This window comes from Chiloscyllium punctatum, chromosome 2, assembly GCF_047496795.1.
Source record: "Chiloscyllium punctatum isolate Juve2018m chromosome 2, sChiPun1.3, whole genome shotgun sequence".
In the NCBI taxonomy this organism is placed as follows: Eukaryota; Metazoa; Chordata; class Chondrichthyes; order Orectolobiformes; family Hemiscylliidae; genus Chiloscyllium; species Chiloscyllium punctatum.
The window spans coordinates 140065072-140087817 of record NC_092740.1 but is presented as its reverse complement, the minus strand read 5'-3'; the positions used below and the strand labels follow the sequence as shown (position 1 = coordinate 140087817).

General features: G+C 44.8%; 1 protein-coding gene across 3 annotated transcripts in view; it reads right to left on the bottom strand.

Moving 5' to 3' along the window:
• ttc39b (tetratricopeptide repeat domain 39B) overlaps positions 1–22746 on the bottom strand; it is a 120142-nt gene that overhangs the window by 51998 nt on the left and 45398 nt on the right. Inside the window, exons 1-2 of one of the 3 annotated variants that reach the window (XM_072589135.1) lie at positions 9582–9684; positions 1312–1416 (exon numbers count right to left, since the gene is read on the bottom strand). The exons of 1 other annotated variant lie outside the window; for it this stretch is intronic. In XM_072589135.1, the coding sequence (XP_072445236.1) occupies positions 1312–1416; positions 9582–9583 (107 nt within the window). In that variant the 5' untranslated portion in view covers positions 9584–9684. Of the gene's footprint in view, positions 1–1311; positions 1417–9581; positions 9685–22746 lie in introns of those variants that run through there. One more of the 3 variants, XM_072589134.1, reaches the window with a different exon arrangement.

Genomic DNA, 22746 nt, shown 5'->3' with positions numbered 1-22746 from the left:
GTCCAAATACTAGTTGTACATTATGTTGCACAGCAGAAGAGCCTATTACTGGAAGGTAATGAAGCACAACCCCAAGCTAGACCCTCTGGCTATTCTTAGAAGTCTGACGTGGAGGGGGAAGGGCAGCACTGGCACAGCAGCTAGGATGTAGCCATAGCTGACTCAGTGTAGGTGGTATTCATAGCTCCATTTCTTCAGTGCCCCTTACCACCACACAAGGACCCTCCACTCCACAGCCCATGGGTCTGGATTCACAACACCTTTCCCTAATCCCACCAAGATTTGGAATCTGAATAGCCTAATTCGGCAGCCTGCTCTGTTGAGTGCATATGAATCATGATTAATTTTATGCAAACAGTAGGCATGAACTGAGCATTCACTTCTACCATAGACAGAGAAAACAAAACAGTGGCCGTTTGGGCTTGAAGGTATATGCTTATGATATGCAACTCTGTAAATAAATACAAAATAATAAACATCTGGACCTTACAATCTCTCACACACACACACAAAATGAACAAGTTCTTTGGCCTGTTGGGGAGTATTCCCTATGGTCAGAAAGTCAAGCCTCTCACCCAGGCTTCCTGCAAGGGCCAATTCGGGAATGGTAAACAGGTTTGCATGAAGGTAAGGTAAAGTCGCTACAGTTTTACCAGTCTATCGGGATGCTCTCTCATTACAAAGACGACTCGTGGTGGTTTAATCTGAGGTTCAACAAGCCTCAGACAAGGGGAGACGTTGAGAAGGAGAGACCTTTATGGTGATGTCAGCCAATGTGGGAACTGAACCCTTGATGTTGGCATGACTCTGCACCATAAACTAACTGTCCAGCCAACTGAACTAACCTTAGATCATTCCAAGGGGAAATCAGTAACAATCAATCTGCCACATGAAGCAAGGGGGGGACAAGTAGGACAAGTATCTTCTTGGATTTCTCCACAGCAATCTAGCAACAGCAATATAACAAACGTGACCACTCAGTTTTCAAGCTCACTAGGATAAAGCAACCCTTTTACACGTGAAGTCAAGAGGAAATATCTGGGAGACTGAAACAATATTTTTAAAGATAACTTATCAAAGCACTTGAAATTAACATAAATGTGGTTATTTTCTATTGCCAACATTTACAAGAATACGACCTACACTTTCAAAGTTAACTTTATTTTCTTCTAATATTCATAAGACAATGCTATTACTACAGGCAACGGATTGGGCAGGGAAACAGTTTAAATTCCTTATAAATCTATTATGGGGAATGCAGAACTACACACAGAAAAACAAGTCATTTGGTTCAAATTCAAGACTTCTTACCACGGCCGCAGCAAATCCAAAGCTTCAGAGAATTTGTTATTTAAGAATAAACTCAGTGCAATATTGCATTCTTCCAGGGCACTCTTCAAGTCCATCTGGGATGCCCTAATACAGTAGAAAATAAACAATAAGCTTTACTGGCAATGGGTGTTTATCCTGCATATTATTGGAATTAATGAAAGGTTATCTGAAAACATGACCAAATACCAGAGAGTTTACTAAATCTAGGAGAAAGTGAGAACTGCAGATGCTGGAGATCAGAGCTGAAAAATGTGTTGCTGGAAAAGTGCAGCAGGTCAGGCAGCATCCAAGGAGCAGTGACAGCTAACAGTAAGGCCTTCTCAACAGGTTCGTTGTAATGTTAATGGGAAGATGAAGGGTATACAGGAAAGCAAGAAGTCATGCCTGCATCCTGAATAGGTCCTAATCAAAATCAGAAACACAAAAACACATCCATTCTTAATCATACTGCACCAAGTAATCTCACTGCATGAATACCATGAAGGAGACTCTGTACCTTGTTAACAGTGCGCGGTTAAGAAGCAAATTCAGGACAGAGGATTCCAAATCTACGTTATTTATTTCTTAACAATTTTCTTTCATTTTCTCCACTCAAAGGTATCACCCCTTGCTGTTGTATAATTCCAAGGGCCTCATTTGTTTGATTAGATTCCCTACAGTGTGGAAACTGGCCCTTTGGCCCAACAAGTCCACACCGACCCTCCGAAGAGTAACCTACCCATACCTATTTCCCTCTGGCTAATACACCAAACATGATGGGCAATTTAGCATGGCCAATCGACCTAACCTGCACATCTTTGGACTGTGGTAGGAAACCGGAGCACCTGGAGGAAACCCACGCAGACACAGGGAGAATGTGCAAACTCCACACAGACAGTTGCCTGAGGCTGGAATTGAACCCGGGTCGCTAGTGCTGTGAAGCAGCAGTGCTAACCACTAAGCCACCGTGTCACTGTCTGACCTGGTCCAAATTATTAATATTTGTGTGCGAATCTCAACTGTGAACATAAGCAGGTTATTGAATCATAGGACTATCACTGAAGTGGGCAATGCTTTTCAGTTAAATTCCCATGAATGTATAATTACAGCAGAGACTGCTGGGCACATCCATTCAATGCTAACAACTCTTGTTTTTTCTACCCCTCACTAGCTCAAATACTAGGTCCAATGCATCTTGTAGAGATTAGGTAATCCAACAGAGGTACAAGCCCAGAATCTTGCTGATTTCTATGTCAGGCTACTGACTGAATAACTGTGCTGAGCCAACACGGGAACTGATCCACTTTATTGCTAACGGTTAATGGTAAACGAGTTCCTTTTGATTCATGTAGCAAGGTGCACTCACTTTCATTTTACAACAGAAAACATGGTAACGTTCTCCAAAAAGATATAAATGTACATCAAACCAAAAGCAGAGAACTAGGAGTGATCAAAACCTTTAATCAAGGATTTGGGTTTTAAAAGGGTGTGTGGGAGAGGAAAACATAAGAAAGGCATTGACAATGAAGAAAATGAAGAAGAAAACAAAATTACTAGAGTAGATAATATATGTTTACATTATACTTCAATTATAAGATTCCAAGTTAAAACAAAGTCTTGATCTTGGATAATTAAGAAAAGAGTATGACAAAGTAGAAACCAAAATACTAACCCAAGTGTACAGATACAAAATGTAAGTCTGGTCTTTAATAAATAGTTTGTGAAGGTATTTACAAAATTGGTTGGGATAAACAGAATAAAAATGAAAACTTTGCGGCTTTAGCAATACTGAAAATAGGTAAATCAGCAGGGCCAGAAGAAATATATCTAAAGGAAACCAGGGAGGTTAATTCAAATTGACAGACAGTGGACATTGAGGTCTGTTCCAAACATCTGCTTCATAGGGCTATACAGCAGTGGCACAAGTCTAATGACCTCACCTGAGTGGTCAAGGTGAGTAAATGTATCTTCACATGACATTGCCAATCCACTACAAAACCCCTCACACTGTTTACTGCAGTCAGTACTCAGGCCTATAATCCATTTAAACAACCTCCACTTCACATACTTAACAATAATGTCAGCTTACAGCCACTCCTCACTGCCTCCACATACCTCCAGCTATTCAGCCCATCACTCAAACAGTGTTTCATAGTCATGGACATTCTTTGCTCTGACTTGTGACACGCCAGCAGGGAAAACAGCAGAACAGACTTAAAACAGATGACAAGGACTTTGCTTCTCTGGAACTCCATGGAGAAAATTATTCTTCACATTATGGGACCAACTAATAAATAACTCATAGCAACCTGCATTGCTGAGAGTATTGAACATGGCAGTTCATTCTTTGCCTTAGATTCCTATTTCTCACCCAGTGCAGCCTCCTCGGGCATGATGCTTAAGTTGCAGGTGGTGTGACCACAGACCTTGTGTTCTCCAGGCCAGTCTTTGTTGCATTTGATAGCATACTGAGGACAGGATATACAACAGACAGAAAACCTATTCAATACAGAAAGTAATTAAACTTCAAACGTTGAGGGGGGACCTGATTGAGACCGACATAGTCATGAGAGGTGTAGACAGGGTGAATAGCAAGAAGCTTTTTGCCAGAGTGGAGGATTCAATGATTAGGGGTCATGAGTTCAAAGTGAGAGGGGAAAAGTTTAAGGGAGATACGCGTCAAAAATTCTTCATGCGGAGGGTGGTGGGTGCCGACAGAGGTGTTAGGGGTGGGATCGATAGCGTCATTTAAGATGTATCTAGACGGATACATGAATGGGCAGGAGCAAAGGGATACAGATCCTTAGAAAATAGACAGCAGATTTAGATTGAAGATCTGGATCGGTGCAGGCTTGGATGGCTGAAGGGCCTGTTCCTGTGCTGTAATATTCTTTGTTCTTTGTTCAAGGTAGCTGGGGAACTGCCATAAATAACAAGATTTATGATTTAGAATTTCGACGGTTCTGGCAGAGACTTCATCAATGCCCATTACTGCTTTATAAATATGCTACCAATACACATTATTGAAAGGGAGACGGTATGTCATCGTAATATTACCTGACTAGTAATTGAGACACTCAGGCTAATGTTTTGGGTAAATAGGTTCAATCAAATGTTGGTATTTGAATTAGTTTGAATTTGATTTGAATGGTAGTAATAATTCTGAAATGGACAGTTAGCTAGCTTACTATAACAATATCTGTGTCCATGACAATATCAATTTTTACAAAAGTCCAGCTGGTTCATTAATGTCCTTTAGGGAAAGAAATGTGCCATCATTACATGATTTGGACTATATGTAACTCCAGGCTCAGAAATGTAGTTGACTCTTAGCTGCTGTCTATAATGGCATAGCGAGCAATGCCGTTCAAGGGAAAATGAGGGATTGGCAAAATATGCTAATTTTACCAGTGATGCTAGCATCCCATGAAAGAAAGAATGATTGAAAATCATCTTAAATGCATCAATAAGTCAATCCAACCATGGCTGTGATACTGCAACAGGACATTATTGGATACAACGAAAACATTTGTAGCTTTCTTACTTTTGACAATTTGATTCTATGTCTTCAATTTTCACAAAATTCAAGCATAAACCACAAACCATAAAGAAAATACATTTCCTATCATAGATTATTTTATCATAGATAACATGCAGTGTTTTGGAGCAAAGTGGAATCGCAAATAATCGGGCTATAAGCTGCACACAAATGCTGATGCAACTGTCAAAGCTAGGGCACAACAAGACTGCAGGAATACTATAAGAACTTTTATTCACTTTTTAAATAGCCAGGAAATTGGACAAGTCATAAGATATTCCATTTAATTACCACAGATGGATGGCAGTTAATATGATTGCAAAAAAGTGAATGAAAATGCAGAAAACAACTGCCAAGACCTCAGTGTGCAAGACAACTCCCCTATTATATACAAACAAGGAAGACAAAACACATCCGCAACACAGAAGATGTGTTAAATTATAGAAGAATGCTCTGAACAGTTAGAATTTGAGTCTGAAATCAATTCAGTTTGTTTGTGGTCTAGAAGTCACATTTAACCCAGAGATAATCTTGCAAAGCTTCTTAATTGTGAGATCAGTAAGATTGCCAATTTCCACCTCCATGACACCATCTGACATCCTTCCTGTCTATCAGTTTTCATCTGCTTCTGATAACCTCACTTATACTTTCATTACTGTTATAAACCATTCCAATGTACAAAGTTAAAAATCACACAACACCAGGTTATAGTCCAACAGGTTTAATTGGAAGCACACTCGCTTTTGGAGCGACGCTCCTTCATCAGGTGATAGTGACTATCACCTGATGAAGGAGCGTCGCTCCGAAAGCTAGTGTGCTTCCAATTAAACCTGTTGGACTATAACCTGGTGTTGTGTGATTTTTAACTTTGTACACTCCAGTCCAACACTGGCATCTCCAAATCATGACTACTATTCCAATGTACTCGTTGCTGGTCTCCCACATTGTATCCTTTGAAAATTTGAGACATCCAAAGCTCTGCTGCCCACGTCTTAAACTCATACCAAGTTTTATTCACCAATCATCCTGTTGTTTGCTGACCTATTTGGCTCGTGGTAAGAAATGTGCTGACTTTAAGATTTTCATCATTATCTTCAAATTCTTCTATGCTCCTTGAATTTTGCCCTCTTGTACATTCCAAATTGTAACTGCATTATTATTAATGGCTGTGCCTTCAGTTGTCCAGTCCCCAAGCTCTAGAACACCAGCCCTGCTCCTCTCTACCTCTTTCCCTTCCTTTAAAGATCAGAACATAAGAAATAGGCTGAAGAGTAAACTATTTGGTCCCTTGATCACACTTGGTCTGTCAATAAAACCATGACTGATCGAACTGTGGCTCTAACTCCACCTCCCGATTAAACATCACAACCCTCAATTCCCTTATTGATGAAAAATCTGTCTAACTCAATCTTGAATATATGCAAATGACCCTGCGAAAGAAAATTCTATTGACTGACGTCCCTCTGAGAGTAGAAATTCTTCAATAGCTCAGACTCAAAAGCTGAGACTCATTATTTTTAACTATACCCCAGTTCTACATGTATCCATGAGGGGAAACACACTCTCAACATCTATGCTGTCAAGTCCAATCAGAACCTTAACATTTCAATCAGTTTACCTTTCATTCATCTGAACTCCAATGAGTAGTGGCTCAAGCTGCACAACTCTTGCTGTCAAGAGAAATCCTTCATACCAGGAATCAGCCTAATGAAACTTCTCTGAACTGTTTCCAATGCATGTAAATCCTTCCTTAAGTAAAGTGAACAAGTCTGACTGGAGTATTCTAAGTGTGGCATCACCAATGCACTGAACAATTGTCACAAGAATTCTCTATGCTTGTATTCCAGTCTCTTGACATTGAACGCAAACATTCAATTTGACATCCAAAATACTTGCTATAGCTGTCTACTAAACTTTTGCATTAAAGGCAGAAGGACACTCAGCGTTCTGCAGCCTCTCTCCGTTTAGAAAAAATGCTCTGCTCTTTCATTCTTCTTGAACTCAACCCCACATTTTCGAACAGTAAGCACCATCTGCCACATCTTTGCTCATTCACTTATCCCCTTATAGACTCTTTGTACTTTCCTCATAACATTTTTGTTACATATCTTTATATCATCAGCAAATCTGGCTTTAATAGTTATTTTTCTCATTCACATCATTAATATAGATCATGAATAGGTGAGGCCCCAGCACTGATCCTGGAGACATGCCACTAGTTACAGCTTGTCAACTTGACTCTGTTTCCTGCTAACTTAGCTATCCTCTATTCAGGCTAATATACCACCCTAACACCATGAGCTCGTAACTTGCGTAATAACCTTGAATATGACATTTTATCAAACAACTTTGAGAAATCCAAATATATTGTACCTTCTCGTTCCACTTTGTCCATGGGCATGACAAGGTTAAACATGAAAAGATGTTTGTTCTGATCAGAGAGTCTCAAATTTGTTGTCACACTCTCAAAAAAAAGAACAGGCCATTTAGGAGCTAAGTAAGAAACCAACTGCTCACAATCAGAGTTGTGAACCTTTGGAAATCACTATCCAGTGGGTTGAAGATATTAATTAAACAAAATTCAAGTTAGAGATGTCTTGCCTTTGGATGGTGATATGATGGGGGTGTGTGGATAAATGGAGGGTTGGGGGAATAGAAGGAACATGGGAGGGGTAAGGAATAAGAAACTAGGGAAGGGATAAGAAAGGGGAAGCACTGGGTGGGGGCGGATGTGGAGAAGAAGAATGGGGTGGGAAGGTTGAGGTGGGATGCATGTTGGACAAAGGGGGCAAGGATAAGTGGGGATAACTGGATGGGAGGGAGGGAAAGGATGAGGCTAAAGGGAGAAAGGCAAAAGGAGGCGAGAATAAGACGGGAACAGGAAACAGTGACATCAAGTTACATACTGACATTCAAAATAAGAATGTCTTGCACAATCTTGTTTTTCACTCGGCGATGTTTTAATAGTTTTCTTCATAGTTCAAAAAGAGATAATATTGTAAACTGCCTTAGTCCATGATGTAATGGGGAATGTAATCTGCATCCGATAACATAGCAGCTCTCTCTTTTTATCAAAGGCAGTTGCTTTATAATTCAACTACATCATCACTTTAATCTCCAGTGTCAAATTTCCTTAAGCAGAGAGAGAAAGGAGGCTCTCCAAAATCTCTTGTCTAATCAGATATTGTAGAGTCGAGCCATATTAACTTCCATCAGCTGACCCAGGGTTAGTCTGATTTGGAAGTAGTCAGATATCCTCAGTATTCTGATGTACCTCAAAAAAACTCTCAATGACTATGGAACAATAGGTCTGAATTCTCAGTGAATTTGGTTCTGTCTTTCGCCACCTTGGCTAAGAGCCATTACAGAAACATTTTCAGTATACCCTCATCCTTTTGCCAGAACTAAAACACAATGTGCATACACATGAGCATGTTAATTAGATGTTGGATCTGATTTTGTAAACAAACATCCTCTTGTTCGTAGTCAGAGATTGTTCTGTGTTTAAGCAAATAATTGGGCAGGGGAGTAATGCTGGAAAGTCATGCAGGTATAAAAGCTGTGCTTCCAAAGGTCATTCACTCACTTGGGACTGAATCTCAGATGCCATGGTTCCTCATCACCACTGGGCCCTAAACCGGACAGCCATATACCCACTGCAAGAGACTTTGTGTTCATGTTGATCCTTCACGCGTTCTTGTAGGCCTTGACTCTTCCTCATGCTCCCATGATGCCAGAAAACACTCTGCAGTATCTGTACAATTCCTGCTGACTCCCCTTGCCGCCCGAGTTAACGGCACCAAAATCTTTGGGCATATATCCCCTTATGTGCCATTCACCCTTTTGTTTTTGAGGTGACCGTGACCATGGAGCTCATTACTAGTGTATCTGCCTCTATAAGTAATTGTGGGTTTGCTCCCATGAAAATCATAACAAGCTCTCAATGCGCACTTTAACCTTCTTAATTAGCCTTAGCAATAGATTATGGGCTGGGCCTAAATCCTGCACACCCTCTGACCCCCGATCAGCAACCAGAAAACTGGCATGCCAGCCAGACTGATATTTTCAACCCTAGCCCACTTCTGTTCCTCAAAGGAATCCTGAAAATTCTGGCCTTGGACAAGTTATTTAGAATGAACAAAGTAATTAAACATGGCAAATACATATTGTTTAATATATGAAAGCATAAACCAAACTGCTGCTTTCTGGAGGAATATGTTATGCACGACAAGCTGCTCAAAGTCAAATCAATAAGTCTTGTCCAACTTAATCACAGACACAAACCCACAATTACTATTAAGCATGTTAAGTGATCATCCTAGTCACATATTCTTTTGTACAGACTGTTTCACACACAATAACTACAACAATTAATTCATTGCTGAGTCAATCCAATGCATTAACAAGGTAGCCATGCTTAAAAATCGATTCATTGGCACTGCGACAATCATTGTAGCAGCATCTGTTCTATACCATATACATTCAGTTACAATTAAACAATATACAATTTAAATAGAATTATTATCTGAGCTCCTCATAGTCACTTGGACCTGAAGCTCCTCCCACTACCAATAAAAATGCGCAGTACAGCTTGTGTCATACACTGGGGATCAAAAGAAACTGCAAGAAAAATTACAAACCACACGCTATAAGCAAAAAATGCAACATACATCACAAGCAAGCTTGCTTTTTCTTTTAAGAGAAAGAGCAACACACGCTGCACATTACTTACATTGCTCATCTGTAATTTTTCCTTCATGAGGGACTATTAAACTGTCCTGTAGTTCACGGATGTTCCGGCATAAGCAGCAGGCAAGGGTTTTACAGGCACTGCAGTTTATGAGGATTGGGCAGGGCTGTCTCACTGTACAGCTGCACACACGTTATTGGGCAAACGGCATGCAGTCATATCCAAAACCTACTTTCAGCAAATCTGCGCAGTTATCTTTACTGTCACAAAAGCCTTTGCTCAGAGGCAGCAGAAGAGATAGCGTATCACAAAAGACAGCATCTGCCATCAATAGAAAACAGTCGAGGGCATTTTTTTTTAAGAAGAATGCTCTTTCAGTCTTCCAGACATTCAGCTGGAAGAGCTGTGTTTAAGCAACGGTTTTATAACTCATACAAAGCCACTTGGTTTCCAAATATTTTCCAGTTTAAGACTGCTTCAATGCACAAACTACTCAGCTTTGAAACCTACTGAATAAACTAACTTTCAGATTTCCAAAAGCCATCTCATATTTACAATCACAGCAAATTTTAAACGCAACCCCATATCACCACCACTTAAATTGAATCAATTGTACTTTCATTATCTTTGCTATTTTTTGACCATTTCCGTTATTAAATTTTCAATAACTAAATAAAGTTTTGTCACTGCTTTCTCTGTCTGGTTTGTAATTAATCCAGCAATTTCTACTGAACTCCATTAGTCTATATCATTTCTTTGCTATTATATTTTGTTTAAAAGAGAAGTACCTTTGGCAAAATTAAAATACAAAATGAGGCTTTACTGTATTTGCAGGAATATTGCTTTATTGGAAATTCCACCTTTCAGGTGATATGTTTAAACAGAGGCTACTCTCCCTGTTTACTTGGTTTCAAATAGAGTCATAGAGATGTACAGCATGGAAACAGACCCTTCAGTCCAACCCATCCATGACGACCAGGTATCCCAACCCAATCTAGTTCCACCTGCCAGCACCCAGCCCAAACCCTTCCTATTCATATACCCATCCAAATGCCTCTTAAATGTTGCAATTGTACCAGCCTCCACCACATCCTCTGGTAGCTCATTCCATACACGTAACACCCTCTGCATGAGAAGGTTGCCCCTTAGGTCTCTTTTATATCTTTCCCCTCTCACCGTAAACCTATGCCCTCTAGTTCTGGACTCCCCCACCCCAGGGAAAAGACTTTGTTTATTTATCCTATCCATGCCCCTCATAATTTTGTAAACCTCTATAAGGTCACCCCTCAGTCTCTGATGCTCTAGGGAAAACAGCCCCAGCCTGTTCAGCCTCTCCCTACAACTCAGATCCTCCAACCCTGGCAACATCCTTGTAAATCTTTTCTGAACCCTTTCAAGTTTCACAACATCTTTCCGAAAGGAAGGAGACCAGAATTGCATGCAATATTCCAACGTGGCCTAACCAATGTCTTGTACAGCCGCAACATGGCCTCCCAACTCCTTTACTCAACCCTGACCAATAAAAGGAAAGCATACCGAACGCCTTCTTCACTATCCTTTCTACCTGCGACTCCACTTTCAAGGAGCTATGAGCCTGCACTCCAAGGTCTCTTTGCTCAGCAACAGTCCCTAGGGCCTTACCATTAAGTGCATAAGTCCTGCTAAGATTTGCTTTCCCATGTCACTTCTTTTCCCCACACTATTACAGTTACTAAACTTTATAAATAATTAATTGGCTGTTCAGCACCTTGGATACGAAGCATGTGCCATAAAGTAAGATGTCCTGAAGTCATGAAGAGTACTAAGCAAACACAAACTTTTTTTTTGCTCCCTCCATCACTACAGAAAAGAGTAGCTTCTCCAGTGCTATCAGGGCTAATGTACAACAAATCATCACCAATAAATAAACTGGTTGTCGATCTCATCTCTGTAACCCTTGTCACCACTGAACAGGAATTGGAAATCATTTTGAATTCTGGACACTGGTACATGAACGGTCTCTCCAAATGCTTATATCAACACTGTATGGTCCCAAATGTCAACTTGCTTTCTGGTGTTGTATAATGGAACATCACTGGAGTTCAGCTTGTCAATTTGCTATCACCATCCTAGTTTCTGGTAGGGATCCACAGGGCCAGGTTGGTCTAGTGCAGTAGAGGAGAACACTTGGGAGTGTAACGAGAAAAGGCTGTAATTTATAATGTGATTGCAAATAGATACAAGTTATACTGGTATGACAGATATTGTTATTAAAACTATGAGGCTTATTTCTACACCAGATCTTATACTTTTGTAGTCCAAAGCTGTCTGTCCATCGACATTAACATGTTCAAAATGCAAGCCTCACAATTAACCCTTTCAATCCCTTACATCCTGATATAAAGTTTTTTAACCCATTATCATTATTTATACATTTATATCTATAATTACATTTACACTTTCCTTTCTCCCTCCCCAAGTCTCTGACTTCAGTATTTCAGATGGTCTGATCATTTTACTATGCAGCCAGGACATGTTTTATTCAGACTTGATAGGTTGGCTAGCTTCTGTGTTGGAGATATTGATTTTGTATCTATTCTTGATACAGAAGTTTGTTAGTCCCTACAAACTGGAAAACCTTTAATCTCTTGGATTTCCTTCACGGAAGATCTCTTTCCTATTCAAACAGGCATTTGTTTCCTTACAATCTTTGAAGGACATTTAATCTCATGAACTTCCTTCAAAGAAACCCAACCACCCCTTAGCCCAACACTTCAACTCCCCCTCCCACTCCACCAAGGACATGCAGGTCCTTGGGCTCCTCCATCGCCAGACCATGGCAACACGACGGTTGGAATAAGAGCGCCTCATCTTCCACCTGGGAACCCTCCAACCACAAGGGATGAACTCAGATTTCTCCAGTTTCCTCATTTTCCCTCCCCCCACCTTGTCTCAGTCAAATCCCTCGAACTCAGGACCGCCTTCCTAACCTGCAATCTTCTTCCTGACCTCTCTGACCCCACCCCCACTCCAGCCTATCACCCTCACCTTGACCTCCCTCCACCTATCGCATTCCCAACGCCCCTCCACCAAGTCCCTCCTCCCTACCTTTTATCTTAGCCTGCTGGACACACTTTCCTCATTCCTGAAGAAGGGCTCATGCCCGAAACATCGATTCTTCTGGTCCTTGGATGCTGCCTGACCTGCTGTGCTTTTCCAGCAACGCATTTTCAGCTCTGATCTCCAGCATCTGCAGTCCTCACTTTCTCCTAGATGATCTGTTACTGATACTGACAAGACTGAAACAAAATATTAAGCATGTACTTGTGCCTTCTCGACATCTGAAACCAAACTGGAGTCTGACTTCACTGTGTGTTTATGAAGCTGTAATGAAATCTAAGTGACTGCTGATAAAAATTCAATGATGAGCTCAAGTACAGTATAGTGGTCATCAGTGTTAACTGGACTGGAAAACATTTCTACCACCCCTGTCAAGTCATAGGTCGCAATTCTGCTTTCAGTATGAAACAACACCTTTACACCAACATCGCTGATTGTAATGGATTCTGCTTTGTTAGGCTTCTGCCAGAGTCTAGGGAGCCCAATGAAATCTTCCACTTGTTGTTCCCTAACCAAACTTTCTTTGATCTTTTTTAGCCTGACTGGCTGATCCTTAACAGTTGTTTCTTTATCTTAACTGATTTAATTTCTTGCACCACTTGAAGCCAGCCCAGGCCATCATGCAAGCCAACCTTCTATCCATTGACTCAATGTGACTCCTTGCTGCCTTGGAAAGGCAACCAACATCAACTCTTGGTTACAATCTCTTCCAACCTCTTCTGCTGGCAGAAAATACAAAAGCTGAAATACATGTACCAACAGGTTCAGAAATGGCTTCTTCCCCATTGTTATTAGACTCCTGAATGGATTGCTCAAATTTTAAGTTTAAGGTTGCTCTCACTCTTTCCGCACTTTCTCTGCAGCCGTAACACTGCATTCACTTCAAGAGCTTGTGGTTTTAAATAAAGCTGTTGGACTATAACCTGGTGTCATGTGACTTCAGACTTTGTCCACCCAGTCCAACACTGGTATTTCTACATCATTATATTCTTTGCTCTGTTCTATTACCCTGATGGACTTTGTATGATATGAATTGCTTGTAGTAAATGCAAAATGAAACTTTTCACTGTACCTAGGTATATATGACAATAATAAATCAACTCAAAAGTATCTCATTCACAATATCTATTCATGCTTTAAGCAGAAGAATTCTTAATTGCGAAGTAATAGGTTTTCTACTATCTGACAGTCCTTAGTTATAAATCTTATTGTATTTCATGTTTAGTCGTATGTCTCCTAAATGATGTAGTTATACTGCTGTAAGCTACAAACAGTGTTTCTTCACCCTCATGCTTAAAATAGTGTGAGGCCCATTGACATAAATATCTCTTAGCCAAAAGGCTAGTTTTGGGTCACCTACTCCCCGAAGAATACCATTGTTTTTTTTCATCCATTGTAATCTCTACAATCTCATGAACCTATTGGTGGTAGAAGCTATTTGACTTCTTGGTACTCTGTGACTGTGTCCTACTTTGGCAGATATGAACATGTGAATTAGGCCATTCAGCCCTTTGAGCCTGCTCTGCCATTAAGTTAGATCCCAGCTGATCTTCCGGTGTTTCGAATTCCACAGTCTGCACCCAATAACTTTAGATTCCCTTGCCTAACAAGAATATATCTATGTCTGTCTTAAGAACACGCAATGACCCTGCTTGCATCGCCGTCTAAAACAAACCGCCTGTTGTTTAAATGTCCTCTGTTGCTCACAAGGGATTTCAACTTCACTCATGGAGTCTTGATGGTCTGTCATTCTCCAGCTAAACCTCAACTCGGGGCAATTCCTACAGTCTGTCGGCACCTAACGCTATCTATAACTTATCAGGTGTGATGAGCATTCCAGGTCCCTGGAGTTTCTAGCTCACTTCCATGCTTTTTGCCAGGTCGGACATACTTTTTACCTTCAACTGTAGAGTGAGTCTTGTAGAATCTTGCCACAAGGTTCTTTTCTGCAGGTTCCTGAAAGTTAAGATGTTTCAGCTGCTGCCTGTCACATAGGTCTCCACTGCTTGCTATTTAGTTCTATGACAAAGCTGTACCGACAACTGGCACCATGTTGCAAGCTGAATCTTCACCTCTGCTTCTCATGGCGTAAAATTCATCTGGTAGTTTTTGCTGCCAGCATCCTCCTTCTGGTTGGGAGCTGCAAGGTCTGCTTCGTCTCATGTGGTTGAGGAATAAAGGTTTTGGTAGTTTGACAAGACAGCTTATCTTAACTAAGTTGTAATTTCTCACATGAAAGCAAGGTACATTGTGCAAAAGATGTTGTTACTAAGACTTCGCAGGAACCTCTAAGTTACTTACTCAGTCCTATTCACGGTCTAATGCTGTTTCCTCACCCAATGACATCATCATATAGGGTGATGCTTAGTGCACACCTTAGCATTAACCAGTTCAGGCCTTTATATCCTCAAAGAACTGCCAACTCCCTCCAGAGAACAGCTGAGTCACCACTTCTTCACTACTGTTTGATTCCACCCCAACTCGCTCTCCCCCACCCCAAGCTTTGTTCCATATACCATCCATGATAAAGCAGCGCTTTCAATTGGCATTACATCCACAAACATGCATTCCCACCACCACTGCTGCTACTATCTACAAGGTGCACTGCAGAGATTCCCCAAAGATCCTTAAGAAGCACCTTCCAAATCCATGAGGACTTCCAACTAAAATGACAAGGATAGCACATACATTGGAACACCACATCTACAAGATTTTACCAGCTATAATCCAATACCATGGCTTGGAAGAGGTAACTCAAATCTTTTTATTAGCATAGCAACCAGAAGCTATTGTGCCTTTTTTTTTGTTTGTTCATATTTATTGTATTGCATTTTATTGTATTATATTAATTCAAGGATTAGAAACCATTTCTTTCTCTTTTGCTTGTATAGGGTGGAGGATGTTTGAGAAATTGTGTGTAAGGTTTCCATTATTCTTTCATGAGATGACATTTGTAAGCCTCCCTATTGTCCTTGAACTGAGTAGCAGCTCAGCCGTTTTCAGAGGCAATTAAGAGTCAATCACATTGGAGTCATGCGTACACCAGAATAAATAAAAATGGGAGATTTTTTTTTCCATCAAGGACGTTAAGGTTCTTACAACAATCAAGGATTGTTGTCATGGTCACCGCTACTGATATTAGCTGCACATTTCATATTTATTAATGAAGTGCTGTGGTGGGATATAAATCCATATTCCCAGGTCATTAGCCTGCAGCCACTGGATTGGTGGGTCAGTTACATTACCACTACTCCAGCACCACCTCCTCTTTGCTGCATTAGGGCACAAGCACAAAATCTATGTTTTAGCTGTCTCTGGAGGGGGTGGGGAGATCAAACTTTCAGATGACAGGTGGAAGCATTACTCATGGAAATTGACATCAAAGACTGAAATAACTAATATAGAGAGAGAGAGAGAGAGGAGACGAGAGAGAGAAAGAGAGAGAAAATGTGTTTGAATTTTAACTGCCTTCAGAGAAATTGGGGATGGGCAGTCAAGACTGGCTAGCAATGTTCATATCCTGTGAATAATGCAAAAATAGAGAAGTGAGAGGGGCAAGAAGACAGAGATGAAGGGGGAACGGGCTAGAGAGAGAGAAAGAAGACAGAAGAGAGTAAAAGGGTGATAAAATCTCATGGCTCACCTTTTACACTCCCTCAAAAGACAATTACATTCACTTGAAACAGGTTTCTTCTGCTGTGCTGACTAGTGAGCAATTGATTAACTTACATTAAATGAGGGAATAATTAATTTTGCATGTTTTGTGTTAACTTGTTTCAATCCAGTTAGGATAAACAAAAACACCAGAGCTCACATAATAATTGACAATAATCTTTTATAAGAACACCAATGATATCTGGCATCAGTACTCTGCTGTCATCCCACACTCTCAGAGCTCCAATCAGACCTTAAGCTATGGATGATCCAAAGTTTTGGCTTTCTTTTTTCAACTCAAAGCAAGTGAAGCTCCCTCCTTATTGTTCAGGATGCTCATCAGCTCAGTCTCAGATAGTTGCTCAAACTCGTTTCAGTGCAATGTAACCAACCACTGAGGTTATATCCAAACCCCTTATCCACTACTTCTATAGCATGGCTTGTTTTTGCTCCACCATCCCCTAAATGGATACGGTCACATCAGCTTTTGAATGACTCAACCTTTCCTGTGTCTTCCTCATATCCCTGAGCTCTATGCCCCGTAAACAGTGAGAACCGATCTCCAACCTCTCTCAAATTTACCTTTCGCTTGTCTATTTATTCCATTATTCCAACGGATTCCATAATGTAGCATGTCAACCTCAAAATGCTTGCTCCCATCAAATGAAGCCAACCCGTGCCAAACAGACATCCCAGATTCTGGATTAGTGGTGCTGGAAGAGCATAGCAGTTCAGGCAGCATCCAAGGAGCTTCGAAATCGACCTTTCGGGCAAAAGCCCTTCATCAGAAATAAAGGCAGTGAGCCTGAAGCATGGAGAGGTAAGCTAGAGGAGGGTGGGGGTGGGGAGAGAGAAGCATAGAGTACAATGGGTGAGTGGAGGAGGGGATGAAGGTGATAGGTCAGGGAGGAGAGGGTGGAGTGGATAGGTGGAAAAGGAGATAGGCAGGTAGGACAAGTCCGGACAAGTCATGGGGACAGTTACTGAGCTGGAAGTTTGAAACTAGGATGAGGTGGGGGAAGGGGAAATGAGGAAACTGTTGAAGTCCACATTGATGCTCTGGGGTTGAAGTGTTCCGAGGCGGAAGATGAGGTGTTCTTCCTCCAGGCGTCTGGTGGTGAGGGAGCAGCGGTGAAGGAGGCCCAGGACCTCCATGTCCTCGGCAGAGTGGGAGGGGGAGTTGATTTGTTGGGCCACGGGGCGGTTTGGTTGATTGGTGCGGGTGTCCTGGAGATGTTCCCTAAAGCGCTCTGCTAGGAGGCGCCCAGTCTCCTCAATGTAGAGGAGACCACATCGGGAACAACGGATACAATAAATAATATTAGTGGATGGGCAAGTAAAACTTTGATGGATGTGGAAGGCTCCTTTAGGGCCTTGAATAGAGGTGAGGGAGGAGGTGTGGGCGCAGGTTTTACAGTTCCAGCGGTGGCAGGGGAAAGTGCCAGAATGGGAGGGTGGGTTGTAGGGGGGCGTGGACCTGACCAGGTAGTCATGGAGGGAATGGTCTTTGCGGAAGGCGGAAAGGGGTGGGGAGGGAAATATATTCCTGGTGGTGGGGTCTGTTTGGAGGTGGCGGAAATGTCGGCAGATGATTTGGTTTATACGAAGGTTGGTAGGGTGGAAGGTGAGCACCAGGGACGTTCTGTCCTTGTTACGGTTGGAGGGGTGGGGTCTGAGGGCGGAGGTGTGGGATGTAGACGAGATGCGTTGGAGGGCATCTTTAACCACGTGGGAAGGGAAACTGCGGTCTCTAAAGAAGGAGGCCATCTGGTGTGTTCTGTGGTGGAACTGGTCCTCCTGGGAGCAGATCCGGCGGAGGCGGAGGAATTGGGAATACGGGATGGTATTTTTGCAAGAGGTAGGATAGGAAGAGGTGTAATCCAGGTAGCTGCGGGAGTCGGTGGGTTTGTAAAAAAATGTCAGTGTCAAGTCGGTCGTCATTAATGGAGATGGAGAGGTCCAGGAAGGGGAGGGAGGTGTCAGAGATGGTCCAGGTAAATTTAAGGTCAGGGTGGAGTGTGTTGGTGAAGTTGATGAATTGCTCAACCTCCTCGCGGGAGCACGAGGTGGCACCAATGCAGTCATCAATGTAGCGGAGGAAGAGGTGGGGAGTGGTGCCCTAATCCCATTTGCCAGCATTTGGTCCATGTCCCTCTAAACCCTTACTACTCATATTCTCCTCCAGCTGCCTTTTAAATTGTACCAGTTGTAATTGTACCAGCTGCCACCACTTCCTCTGGCAGCTCATTACGTACACACACCATTCTCTGCATGAAAAAGTTACCCTCAGATCCTCTTTATATCTTTCCCCTTTGACCTTAAACCTATGCTCTCTAGTTTTAGGCTCCCTGGGTAAAAGAAATCTTGACTAATGCTATCGTTGCCTCTCGTGGTTCTATAAATCTCTATAAGGTCACTCTTCAGCCACTGATGGTCCGGGAAAAAAGGACCCAACCTATTCAGCTTCTCCCTTTAATATTTAGTGATGACTATTTTCAGTGCTACAACTTATAATTGAAAGCATCCGTCAACCATGAAAATCATAGATTTTATTATTAGAGAGGTCATTTCAGCATACATTGCAATAACCTTTTTTTTATCATAATGCATTCTGCAGAGAGCACACTGATGGTCAAAAACACGAAGAAATATCAGTAAATAAATAATGCACCAGCATCTCCAATAGCTTGCTGAAGGATAATGGACTAGTCTTAATCTGTAATCCAGTAACCATCTGTTAGTCACAAACAAATATAAACCTCTCATAAGATGGAACCAAATCAAAATGCTGACATAACCAATTCAAATAATTCTGAATAAACAGCCATTGCATTTAAATACCACATACACTGCACAGTGTACGCTGTCAGTCATTCACTAGCTACTCAACAGATTAAAAACAGTATTGTCTTACTGGCTCACATCTCACCACATAGCCTGATAAACTCAAGTGGAGGGTTCTCAAGGGAGAATTCAGAATTTACACCACTGTCTATAGACAAAGATATTTCAAACAACCAAAAGCGACCTAGGAAATAATTCCAGTGCCAATAGATCATGTTGGAAATTCCTTTGTATGTAGATCATTTCAAGCAATCTGTAATTACGAGTATTTTTTTCAAAACAGGATAGAGATGGAGACAGGGGGGTGGGGCTGTTGTGGGAGAGTGAGTGAGTTAGAGTGTGTGTGTGTGTGTGTGTGTGTGTGTGTGTGTGTGTGTGTGTGTGTGCGGGCATGTGTTGGGAGAGAGGTTATGGGGTTGTGTGTGGGGTCTGTTTGGGGATGGGGGGATATGGGGTGTTGTGGGCGTTGGGTGGGGGTGTATGGGTGTGTGTGTGTGGGGGAATGTGGGGGTAGATTGTTCGGAGGGGCATTGTGGGGCAGGAGTAGCATGGGAGAAGAGTGTTGGGGGGAGAAGAGTGTGGGGGACTGTGGGGGGGAAAGAGTGCGGGGGAGAAGAGTGCGGGGGAGAAGAGTGCGGGGGAGAAGAGCGCGGGGGGAGAAGAGCGCGGGGGGAGAAGAGCGCGGGGGGAGAAGAGCGCGGGGGGAGAAGAGCGCGGGGGGAGAAGAGCGCGGGGGGAGAAGAGTGCAGGGGGGACAGCGTGCGGGGGGGAGAAGGGTGTGGTGGGGGGAGAAGAGTGCGGGGGGAAGAGAGCAGGGAGCGAAGAGTGTTGGGGGGAGAAAAGGGTGGGGGGAGAAGAGTGCGGGGGGAGAGTGCGAGGGGAGAAGACTGCTGGGGGGAGAAGAGTGTGGGGGGAGAAAAGAGCGGGGGGAGAAGAGTCTGGGGAGAGAAAAGAGTGTGGGGGGGAGAAGAGTGCGGGGGTAGAAGAGTACGAGGGGAGAAGACTGCAGGGGGAAGAGTGTGGGGAGAAGAAGACTGCAGGGGGGAGAAGACTGTGTGGGGGAGAAGAGTGCGGGGGGAAAAGAGCGCAGGGGGAGAAGAATGCGGGGGGGAGAAGAGTGCGGGGGGGAGAAGAGTGCGGGGGGGAGAAGAGTGCGGGGGGGGAGAAGAGTGCGGGGGGGGAGAAGAGTGCGGGGGGGTGAGAAGAGTGCAGGGAGAGATGAGTGTGGGGGAGGGAAGAGTGCGGGGGAGAAGAGTACAGGGGGAGAAGAGTACAGGGGGAAAAGAGTACAGGGGGAGGAGAATGCGAGGGGAGGAGAATGCGAGGGGAGGAGAATGCGAGGGGAGGAGAGTGCGAGGGGAGGAGAGTGCGAGGGGGAGAGTGCGGGGGGGAGAAGAGTGCGAGGGGAGAAGTGTGCAGGGGTGGAGAATAGTGTGGAGGGGAGAAGAGTGTGGGGGGAGAAGAGTGCTGGTGGGAGGAGAAGAGTGTGGGAGGCAGAAGAGTGCGGAGGTGAAGAGTGTGGGGGGGGAAGAGTGCGGGGGCAAGAGTGCAGGGAGAGAATAGTGTGACGGAGAAGAGTGCGGGGGGAGAAGAGTGCGAGGGGAGAAGAATCTGGGGGGAGAAGACTGCAGAAGGAAGAGTGTGGGGAGAAGAAGACTGTAGGGGGGAGAAGACTGTGTGGGGGAGAAGAGTGCGGGGGGTGAAGAGTGTAGGGGGAGGAGAATGCAAGTGGAAGAGACTGCGAGGAGAGGAGATTGCGAGGGGAGGAGAGTGCGAGGGGAGAAGAGTGCGAGGGGAGAAGAGTGCGAGGGGAGAAGAGTGCGAGGGGAGAAGACTGCGAGGGGAGAAGACTGCGAGGGGAGAAGACTGCGAGGGGAGAAGACTGCGAGGGGAGAGTGGAGGGGACAAGAGGGTGAAAAGTGCAGGTGGAGAAGAGTGTGGGGGGAGAAGAGTGTGGGGGGGAGAAGAGTGCGGGGGGGAGAAGAGTGTGGAAGGGAGAAGAGTGCGGGGGGGAGAGTGCAAGGGGCGAAGAGTGCTGGGGGGAGAAGAGTGCGGGGTGAGAAGAGTGCGGGGGGGGGAGAAGAGTGTGAGGGGCGAGGAGAGTGTGGGGAAGAGAAGAGTGCTAGGGGAGAAGAGTGCTGGGGGAGAAGAGTGTGGGGGGGAGAAGAGTGCTGGGGGAGAGTGTGGGGGGGAGAAGAGTGTGGGGGGGAGAAGAGTGTGGGAGGGGAGAGTGTGGGGGGGAGAAGAGTGCGGGGGGGAGAGTGCGAGGGGAGAAGAGTGCTAGGGGAGAAGAGTGCTGGGGGAGAGTGTGGGGGGGGAGAAGAGTGTGGGGGGGAGAAGAGTGTGGGAGGGGAGAGTGTGGGGGGGAGAAGAGTGTGGGGGGGAGAAGAGTGCGAGGGGAGAAGAGTGCTGGGGGAGAAGAGTGCTGGGGGAGAAGAGTGCTGGGGGAGAAGAGTGCTGGGGGAGAGTGCGGGGGGGAGAAGAGTGCGGGGGGGAGAAGAGTGCGGGGGGGAGAAGAGTGCGGGGGGGAGAAGAGTGCGGGGGGGAGAAGAGTGCGGGGGGGAGAAGAGTGTGGGGGGGAGAAGAGTGTGGGGGGGGGAGAGCGTGGGGGGGAGAAGAGTGTGGGGGGGAGAAGAGTGTGGGGGGGAGAAGAGTGCGGGGGGGAGAGTGCGAGGGGAGAAGAGTGCTAGGGGAGAAGAGTGTGGGGGGGAGAAGAGTGTGGGGGGGGAGAGTGTGGGGGGGGAGAGTGTGGGGGGGAGAAGAGTGCGGGGGGGAGAAGAGTGCGGGGGGGAGAAGAGTGCGGGGGGGAGAGTGCGAGGGGAGAAGAGTGCTAGGGGAGAAGAGTGCTAGGGGAGAGTGTGGGGGGGAGAAGAGTGTGGGGGGGAGAAGAGTGTGGGGGGGAGAAGAGTGCGGGGGGGAGAGTGCGAGGGGAGAAGAGTGCTAGGGGAGAAGAGTGCTGGGGGAGAGTGCGGGGGGGAGAAGAGTGCGGGGGGGAGAAGAGTGCGGGGGGGAGAAGAGTGCGGGGGGGAGAAGAGTGCGGGGGGGAGAAGAGTGTGGGGGGGAGAAGAGTGTGGGGGGGGAGAGCGTGGGGGGGAGAAGAGTGTGGGGGGGAGAAGAGTGTGGGGGGGAGAAGAGTGCGGGGGGGAGAGTGCGAGGGGAGAAGAGTGCTAGGGGAGAAGAGTGCTGGGGGAGAGTGTGGGGGGGAGAAGAGTGTGGGGGGGGAGAGTGTGGGGGGGAGAAGAGTGCGGGGGGGAGAAGAGTGCGGGGGGGAGAAGAGTGCGGGGGGGAGAGTGCGAGGGGAGAAGAGTGCTAGGGGAGAAGAGTGCTAGGGGAGAGTGTGGGGGGGAGAAGAGTGTGGGGGGGAGAAGAGTGTGGGGGGGAGAAGAGTGTGGGAGGGGAGAGTGTGGGGGGGGAGAAGAGTGCGGGGGGGAGAAGAGTGCGGGGGGGAGAAGAGTGCGGGGGGGAGAAGAGTGCGGGGGGGAGAAGAGTGCGGGGGGGAGAAGAGTGCGGGGGGGAGAGTGCGAGGGGAGAAGAGTGCTAGGGGAGAAGAGTGCTAGGGGAGAGTGTGGGGGGGAGTGTGGGGGGGAGAAGAGTGTGGGGGGGGAGAGTG